Genomic DNA, 9,722 nt, shown 5'->3' on the forward strand with positions numbered 1-9,722 from the left:
GGCTGTCTTGGGCCTTCTCTCTGGCATAACTCTTGTTTCACGGTGAACCTGAAAAGGCTCAGTCTGACACTGGTCATGACAGTGGCTTCCTTTTTAGCAACACTGTTCGTTGGGTTGCAATGACAGGTATGTCACACATTCGGATGTAGTGCGAGGGTCTCCTCCCGACCATCTCGGCAGCGTTCATTTCATTAGCTCTCCATTGGGAAGCGGGATTCCTCAGCCGTCTCGACGTGCATCCCGGGGTCTAGTCTCTTCCACAAGAGGTTTCATCTCCTGGTGAGCAGGGGGGGGCCCCCTGAGGTGACCCTCATGGCCTTCTGACTTTATCACACTATGGTGTTACAGTCCAGCTCTGGGAGTTCTGAAGCGACCTTCAGTGACTTTGTCGGTGAAGTGGTCCTTCCACTTTGTGTACCTGTGTTCTCCGGTCTCCCTTCTTCCTCGAGGTCTTTGGAAGTGTTTCTATCGAGACGGAGATGCTTTCCTGATTGCCCCAGATGTCAGGGGTACTTGGATTTTCGGAGTCTCAACATCGATACTCCATTCCTGATGCTTCACTGCCCGGGCCTGTTGTCTCAGGGTCCTTGGTTTTGTCTTTGACTGTGTCCCTACGGCTTCCCTGGCTTTGTCATCGTTGGAATGATTAGAGCACATAGATCAGCTTTTGCTGGGACCTACCACAACCTGTGGCAGCCATAATTCTTATGGTATTGTACCTGTCGATACGATCCTCCGGTGTCCAGGATTTCCAGATATTCTGGCATTCCTTCCGGCTGGCTTGGGTTTCACCCTCGGCCTGGCTTTCCTGACAGTGCGGATCTCTACTGTCAGTATGGTTAAGATATGGAATTGCTCCACTCTGGTATCCAGTTCATCCTTTGGAGTGTTTTCTGGATTTTGCCTCCATTTGTCCTCCCTAGGGGCTCCTTGGGAGCTAGTAGTGGTTCTTCGTTCCCTCCAGGGACAGTCAATGGAACCTCTGGTTGTGATAGCCATTATATGGTCTATTGCTTAGGCTCTTTCTCTCAGGTGGTTTATATCAACCAGGAGAGTGTCTCTGATTTGGGAGCTCCCTCTTCTGGAGGGCATCATGTCAGGGTGTGAGTAGCTCTCGCTCTGTGTTTCTTCTTAAAGTGGTTTTTAGGTTCCATATTATTCTGGAACTTATGGTAGGGCCATTCAGTCCCCAGTCCTCTCGGCTGGTGTGGCCTCATTGACTGTGGTCCGGCCTCTTTGGATTTCTGTGATCCGTTCAAGTTCCTTAGGGAAGTCGGACTCCTTATTTGGGGTCTGAGATTTCTGGTTTTCACAGGAAAGGATGGCCGGCCTATAACCAAATGTTGGCTAGATAGCCTCTTATGTCTTCCTCAGGCCATGTGACTCTCGTGGGCGGCTCGCTATAGCGCCTCGGCTGTTTTGCCTTACTAGGTGGCCAAGTGGTCTTCTGTCCACACCTTTTTAAGGTTCTAGGCATTGGTTTCCTTTGCCTCTCAGGATGCTTCCTTTTTGGCGACGGATTCTCCTCTCAGCACAGGATCGTCCCCACCCTTGGTTGAACTGCTTTGGGACATCCCCAAGGTCAACCCTGTGGACCCCCTATGGACCCTGAAGTAGAAAACAAGAGATATAAGAACTTACCTTTATCTCTGTTTCTACGAAGTCCATAGGGTCCACAGGGCGCCCGCCCAGACGCACCTGGCTTCATATGGGCTGTGTTACTGGTCGCCGGTTTCCTGTCTCCTTCTCTGTGAGTATGGTTGAGTGTTCTAGTTTTCTTTCTCTCCTCCTCCGGCCTTTGGCTACTTACAAACTGAGGTGCCTCTGGCTTGGGGGTGGGGTTATAGGGAGAGTGGACCCAGTGCATCCTGGGAGCTAAAAGCTTTAACTGCGTGGTGCCCGGATTTGGTTCCCAACCTATACCCCCAAGGTCAACCCTGTGGACCCTATGGACTTCGTAGAAACAGAGATAAAGGTAAGTTCTTACCATATCTTTTTGTTTTACATCACGAATACATGTTTACCCTACCTCATGTCTCCTCTTTTTTTAAATTATTTTATTTTCTGCACAGAGGCTCTGTGATGTACAATAAATGGGGGAAATCTCAGGGGAGGGGTTTTGCTAATACGAATATAAAGTGGGGAAAAACCCCCTTTAGTAATGAAAGTAAAGTCTCGCAATCTCTCTAGTGCCATTGCTGATTTGTGACCGGTCAGATGAGATTTTGAGGGTTTTTTTGTTGTTTATTTTATTTATCTGTGCATTAAGCTGTGTTCTTTTTCTAGGTCCCCGGTTGGAGAGTTTCTGCTGGACGGGGGAAGAACAAAGACCTGGCTCGTTGGGAACAAGCTGGTGACTGTGACAACTAGTGTGGGGAGGGGAACACGCTCACTTCTTGGATTGGATACTGGGGATGTCCCAAAGGAGGGCGATTCTGAATTCGGGTAATGTCCTGTTATTAGCAAGTCTGGTAATTCTGAACAGTTCCTGGTCATCCAACCTCCAATAGTAGTCTTTGTTTCTGCCTCCTCCTGACCCATTCCTCAGCGGATCCTGGGTCAGACTTCTGGCCAAATAAGTATCCGCAGAGCTCTGGAACAGCACTTGGAGGGTTCACAAGTGGATATTACTGTTAAGGGTTTGCCCTGGGCGGGTGCCCAGCATCCGGCAAATGTCCCGATACAGAAGTGTGAGGGGCTAGAAGGGCGATTAGCTAAATGTCTGGTAGGAATTTAGGATCATAAGAACACAAAGGAATAGAAACATCTGCACACATTAAATAGACAAATAACCCCAAATGATTTGTTGATTAGGGAACGCTGCCAAATGACACAATGTATAATTGTTTTCAAGAATACCAAGAAGAGAAGATGTCTCTTGTATGGCACACAATAATCAAGATTAAAAAAAAATAAATCCATTTTTATTAGGTATATACTAAAATGTCCCAATATGACCAGTGAAATAGAGTTTAAAAAAAAAAAAAAAAAAGGGGTAAATGTGACAAGAAATGAAAATCGTGAAATAAAATTATAGAATCTCTTCAGTGTGACCTAATTCTTATTACTTAAGGCCCCCATACACTGTGCGATAGCACCATGCGAGGTGACTGGATCCGTCTGACATCGGGTGGTCCGCACACACTGCGATCGGATGTCCGTCCGTTTGATATATGCCAGCTCCCCCCTCTCTCACCCGCAGAGCAATCCATGGGATTGCACATCGCATCCCCTGATCTTATGGTCCTGCAGAAAGATCAGGGGGTGCGATGGGCAACCCCACGGGAGCGCGCTCTGCCCGACATCTGGGCCATACACGGTGCGATATAGCAGGCAAATCGCACCAATCAGTCGGATCGCCTGCTTTATCGCCCCGTGTATGGGGGATCTTTGGATTAATGTTTTGTTTTTCTTTGAAACTCTAAATTAAGTTATCACTTATGCCCCTTTTCCACCTAAATTCCGGGTCTGACCTGGAGTTGGAACAAAGTTCCTATAAGGATCAGACCCGGAATTTTGCCGGCGCTGACTCGGGATATTCCCAAGTCAGCGCCGCTCACACCGCAGTCGGGTCTGCATAGACCCGGCTTTTGCGGAGTGAAAGTGGACGCTTGGAGATGACATCATCTCCAAGCGCCACTGAAGCCGGACCAATCGGCCAGCTAGCAGCGCACTCCAGGTCTTCATGACCCGGAGTGCGCTGTTCCCATAGCAGGGTTTCACGGGCTACGCCAGTGTTAAACCCTGCTAGTTACCTGGGTTGGATTGCCGGGTCACTCGACCTGGCGATCCAACCCTCTGCCCTTTTACACCAGGGAGCAACCCCGGGTTAACCCTTCAAAAACCCGGGTTTTAGCTCCGGTGTAAAAGGGGTATTAGTGTATCTGGAGTAACAAATGATTACGTTTAGTAGTTTCTCATTCGTGAGATCCCTCTTATTGGGGTGCTATGAAGAAATCACAAGGTTAGGACTCCTTACTAACATGTGTGATCCCTTTATACAAGCAAATGTTTAATCCCTGATAAATCCGTACTGGAAAACCACAATTGATATTTAAAATGCATATGTGGTTTACTGTATTGTCCATATATAAGAGAGACTCAATCGCCTCAATAGTTATAGGCAACCAGGTTTTCCACGTTATTGACAGTAAATTTATTTTGTATTTGTCAATATATAGTCACGTGTTGTGGCCCATTATTTATCACATTTGCATTAATTAAGATAATTATATCGTTCTACTCAAGTAGGATCTTTGCTGATGTAGAAGTATAGGGCCATATCCAATTAGCCGCGTAAATTACCGTGGCTAATTCGCTCGCCCGGGGCTATCCAGTTAGCCCCGTAGTCGGCATGACGACGGCACTTATCGGGGTTTTTTTTTTTTTTTCATGTCCTATTGTGTCCCGAAAAATCCACGATAGGTGCCGTTTTTTCGACCAGAAAACGGCGAGAACACATATGGCCGCAAGCTTATCGCGGCTCCTATGTGTTAACGGGCGAACTATCCTATTAATTATATAAAAATATAGGTGAAAATCGGGGATTATTGGCGAAAATCCCCGTTTTTCGCCGGTCGTGTGGATCAATTAGCGCCCGAACAGTGTTCGGGGCTAATTGGATATGGCTCATATGGTGGGTACACACTACACGATATGCTCCCTGAGCGATATCGTGTAGTGTTGTCCCCGGCAGGCTGTGCTCACTGTCGTTCATGACATTGAGCACAGCCGCTGAACGATATCATTAACGATATCGTTCAGCGCCGGGCTCTCTCCTCCATTCCCTGACATGCAGCAACCTGACGAGGTCGTCAGGTTGGCCTGCATGTCAGCCCGATGAACGATAATGACGAACGACCCGTCGTTATCGTTCATCTTTTTGGGGTTAAAAATGGACGATAAAGTGGACGACATAACGATATCATTATCGTTCAGTCGTCCACTTTATCGCCCAGCGTGTACGCACCATTAGACTCAATCTCTTATCATACATTTGTCCTCATTACTCTGCATTTGATTATATTGTTCCCCCTGCAGCTCTCTCAATCTAACTTACTGGAGAAGCTACATAAAGATGGCCTTACTGATTATGGGGTTAAATGAGATCTCAGTGCTGTTTCATGTCTGTACATCTGGATAAATAACCATAATCTTCTGTGTTATCTTGTATTTGGAGCATCACATGAATCAACCTTAGAATACCTAAAGCCTTCCCCGGTATTTAAATTACGACTGCAATAGCTGGGTTCTAAAGCACTATATAGCTCTGTATTCCCATATATTGAAACACTTCACATGTGTCCTGCTAAGGATACACAGCTGTTTCCAATGTAAGCTTTTACAACTAGGATCTTGTTGAGAGCACTGCATGGATACAGTGTTGCAGAATATTTGGTAACAGAGTTTCTTCACAATTACACATCCTGCCACAGGACGGATTATCACAGTGTACTCCTATTTGACTTTTCAGGCTAAACATAAGAGGTGCACACAGCGGGCATGCCCGACTTTAGGATTCATTGTGTGCTGGGAGAGATTTCTGACCACATAGCCATGTTTCAGATCTGTCTAGTATTATAAACTTGAAGTCTGTAACCTTGGTGTCCGTTTTTACCTTGAAGGGCACCCATGCCAGCAGAACCAGTCCGAGAAGCTCCTAAGATAGACCTGCAGGCGAGAAAGCAGGGTCTGCAAACGTCTCGTCACAGAGTCCGCTCCATGTCTGGTGAGCTCACGTCATTGGTAGGGGGACGCCTCTCCCTTTTTAATGCTTTCACTCTGGGATATTGGTGAAGGGCACCTGAGAGTGCCATGAGCCATCCTGTGGCTGGTCTTGTCCTCTGTATGCCGCATTCTTCTGCCACTGCCAGCTTGTTCATTTCCGTCTGAGCCTGACAACTGACTGGCAAGCTATTAGATGTCCAATCTTCTGTCGTGCGGGTCTTTGGGAATCACATGCACAAATTCAAAATGCCAGCTTCCATTACAAGTGATGTTTAATCAATATTTGCTTAGAAAATACGTTTTACTGACTTTTAACAGAAATTAGATGTCGTCAACTGATTACCTGGAACAGGCTTACTTTCTTGCATACCGAATATTAGAGATTTTGTATTTACGACATGAAAACCCCTTTATGCTCCTGTCTGTGGTTTACTAGTCCTAATGCATTCTGTAAGCATTTAATATAGGGTCATTTGGTGTGTATCTTTATATACTGGTGTGTCCTCATACACTTAAGGGGTATATTTACGTAAGTGCTGGTTTTTAGAAGTTGAGATGTTGCCCATAGCAACCAATCAGAATCTACATAACATTTATCTAGCACCTTTTAGAAGACGATAGCTAGAATCTGATTGGTTGCTATAGGCAACATCTCAACTTCTAAAAACCCTCACTTTAGTAAATATACCCCTTAGCCTCAACACGGAATGTGTCATGAGATGCCCGGCGCCAGTGACCTGCGCCCACAGTGTAGCATATTGACTTACTATTTAAATCCGCATATTATTTGGACCACATACGCAGCGAAACGCCACTCAATCTGTACCAGAGATACCGGACAACGACTTTAACCGCACAGGAATTTGTACAAAGTCACAGATGAAGCACAAGGGGAACTTGGCGTAAGAAAAAACACTTCATATACTGATTCAGACTCAGTCGCACACAGATGTACAAGAGTCGCCCATCAAATTAATGTGTGCAGTGTCGTTAAGCAGTTTTATTGCATTGCGCAGATGCGTTTTGGGGCGAAAAGGAGGCTTGGCGCAAGCCTAATCGCATGGGACCTGGTGCACCTAGAAGGGCTTTTTGGTATGACTGTGGCAATAGTGTATGAGGACACATCTGTATGCAAAGTTTTTTTTATTCAGGTCTTGCTGGGTTTTTTCTTTTTATAACCATTGTTGACCTGTCTTACATGGACAAGGAGGCAGCCATTTTGTTGGGTGTACCAATCTTGATGAAAATGGTGCCTAGAAAGCCACAAAATGCCACATTGCTCCAGTGAGGTCACTTCCTGCCACGGAGTTGGCAGGTTGTCGTCGTCTCGATTATTGGCTTCAGCCCACATAATGGCTGCTTTCATCTATATGTCTGAAACCGATATAGTTAAAAGCTTGCTTGATGTCGCTTTACATTAGGAGCAGTTTGGGTATTGCTTGTTCATGCACCGTTTCTCTCCAGGTGGACATGGGCTGCGAGCTGGTGCTGAGGGCAGTACTCTGTCCTCCCCTGGTGGGACAGGAAGCCGAGCAGAGAAGACCTCCCGTAGGGTACAGGTCAAGAAGGAGAAAGCCACGCTGGCTGATTTCGTGCCGGTGCTGACACAGGGCTGGGCAGAGATTCTCGTACGCAGGCCTACAGGTGAATAGACACTTGGCGTGTGCCTAATTGTTTTCAACCCATACAGTCAAATCCTTAAATGGGGGGGGGAGATTTCAGATATATATGCAGAGGCTGAGAAATGGAAGCAGAATCTAGCCAGAAAGACACGTGTAATTGTATCTGGCGGTAGCACCCCTAGATTAATGTTTTGTAGGAGAAAGTCCCTTTTTGTAAGAAAAAGCCAAACTACTAAATTTAGTCTTTCCTATATTTTAATTCTTTCCAATTTCCTTAGTTGCACATTTGAGACTTGTAAATAGTAATTTCTGACTAGGGTTCTGGGAATTCTCTCAGCTTAGTTTGGAGCCCTACATTCCATGTGGTGAGCTCGTCCTGAGGTGTAGGAACATTTTATATTAAACTGTTACATTTGAATACATATGATGATCCTGTACCCCCATCTTGCGCACACACATGGCTTTCTGTATTGAGGTGGATGCATACTACTCACCCAATTCTGTTTTTTGAAGCTCCCCTCCACCTCCCCCACCCTTATCTTAACCTCTCTACCCTTCTGTTTCCACCTCAGTCTATATTTCTCCTTCATCCACTAAGGATTTGACATTGGGTTGAATAGCCCGAACACCTATAAGTTGCACTTTTCTCAGAACAGGCTTTCACATCTCCTTAGCAGAAGTCAAACTTTTTACAGTATGTACAGTTTTCTTAACATAAAGTTATATTAACTGCTATGTACCCTGTAACAATTCAACAAATACTTCTTTGTTTTGGATTTTTGTACTTTCATTACATTCTTTTCTCTGGATCTGAAGGGGGACACTGGAACACTGGGCATAGTGCAGTTGCAGTAGCTCATCCCTCTCTACCCCATTGGCTGCCTAAAACTCTGTATTTTATCTAACACTATCTAAGGACAGAGCCAGGAGTGCAAGGTGAGAGGGACAGGAGACCACCACATTCTCCAACAAGAACTGTAATCTAAAGAGAGCTGAAAACAACAATGGAAACTAGGGCAAAAGATCTTAGAGAGGTCGCCCAGTGCCACTTGCTGGAATGTGAGAGAACTATTTATTCTCAGAAGTGGCAATTTTTCAGCCACTTGAACCCAAACTGGCATTATTGAATCAGTAGATTCTTGTGAAAGTGTTTGCCGAAGACCAGGTTACAGTCTGGCATCGTTGCTTAACCAATGACCTGTGCCATGCTGCCTAAGTGCCTCCTACCAATCTGCTGGAATGTGCCCTGATAGGGCAGGGTGTTCTGCCTAAAGTAAGCCAAACAGATTACTAAAGTTTAGACCTTGCCCAGCCTTCTAATGGATCTCGTAAACTACAAATATCCATCCTGAGCAATTCCCTGGCTCTATGGACATAGTTTCTCAATGAAAATTTTGGCCAGAAAGTGAAGCGAGCTTCTACCTTCTAGAGACTTATCTCAAGATCCCAATGGCATGGTTTAGATCAGGGGTCGGGAACCTTTTTTCTGAATGGGGCCATTTTAATATATATAACAATATTTGTGGGCCTGGTCTAGGTCATGCCCCCTCTGCGTGATGTGACATGGGGGCGGGGCCACAATTGCCGGCGATTACAGCAATGCCCGGAGAATCCTGAGGAGCTGTAAGGGCAGCGGTGTGACCGTCTGAAGCATCATAATTATGCTCCAGGTAGCACTGCTGCACAGATTCTGGCTGCAGGGTGCCATTCTAGGCACCCTGCTAGCCAAATGAGGTTAGCAGAAAAAAGCTCTGAGGGCCAGACCAAATGATACCGAGGGCCTTAAGGCCCCTGGCAGGAGGTTCCTCATCCCTGGTTTAGATTGAACTTGGAGACCATAGGACCAAATGGAGGGTGCTGTAATAACCTATGAAGCTGCTGGGGGATGTGTAGCAGCTGTACATGCATCCCTCCCTGACAGAAGGTCTCCACTGTATGTAATAAGATGGTATTGATTGATATCCCTGAACCCTCAAAGAGCTGAGTTTTGAGCCCCTTTCCAGACTGTCCTGCAGAAACCTCATAACCGTTCCAGCTGCAAAGCAGATAGAGGGAACCACTTCATGTCTCACCAGATCATCTCAGCCCTGTGGTAATTCTTGGCCAAAACAGACTTCCTAGTCTTGAGAAGATATGAACCACACATTTAGAAAAGTATTTTTATCTAAGAATCACGGCTTCAACACTTAATAATCTGATTTTAATGTCAGGTGTTATACTAGCTCCTATGCCATGCTTAAAACTTCTTTGAACCAAGACCTTCTGGGCCATTCCTGTGCTACCAGAATCACTCGAACATCCTATTTTATCTTTTTGAGCACCCATGGAAACATCGATACCAGAGGGAACAGGTGTTTACCAGAAATGCCTGCA

General features: G+C 45.8%; 1 protein-coding gene across 6 annotated transcripts in view; it reads left to right on the plus strand.

The window, feature by feature from the left end:
* Positions 1–9,722, plus strand: part of TSC2 (TSC complex subunit 2) — a 90,296-nt gene that overhangs the window by 50,254 nt on the left and 30,320 nt on the right. For all 6 annotated transcript variants that reach the window (XM_088464763.1, XM_088464764.1, XM_088464765.1 and 3 more), the window contains 3 exons: positions 2,287–2,445; positions 5,625–5,728; positions 7,192–7,371. In XM_088464763.1, the coding sequence (XP_088320889.1) occupies positions 2,287–2,445; positions 5,625–5,728; positions 7,192–7,371 (443 nt within the window). The remainder of the gene's footprint in view (positions 1–2,286; positions 2,446–5,624; positions 5,729–7,191; positions 7,372–9,722) is intronic.

Source organism: Taudactylus pleione, unplaced genomic scaffold, assembly GCF_031769625.1.
Source record: "Taudactylus pleione unplaced genomic scaffold, aTauple2 ptg000061l, whole genome shotgun sequence".
Lineage (NCBI taxonomy): Eukaryota > Metazoa > Chordata > Amphibia > Anura > Myobatrachidae > Taudactylus > Taudactylus pleione.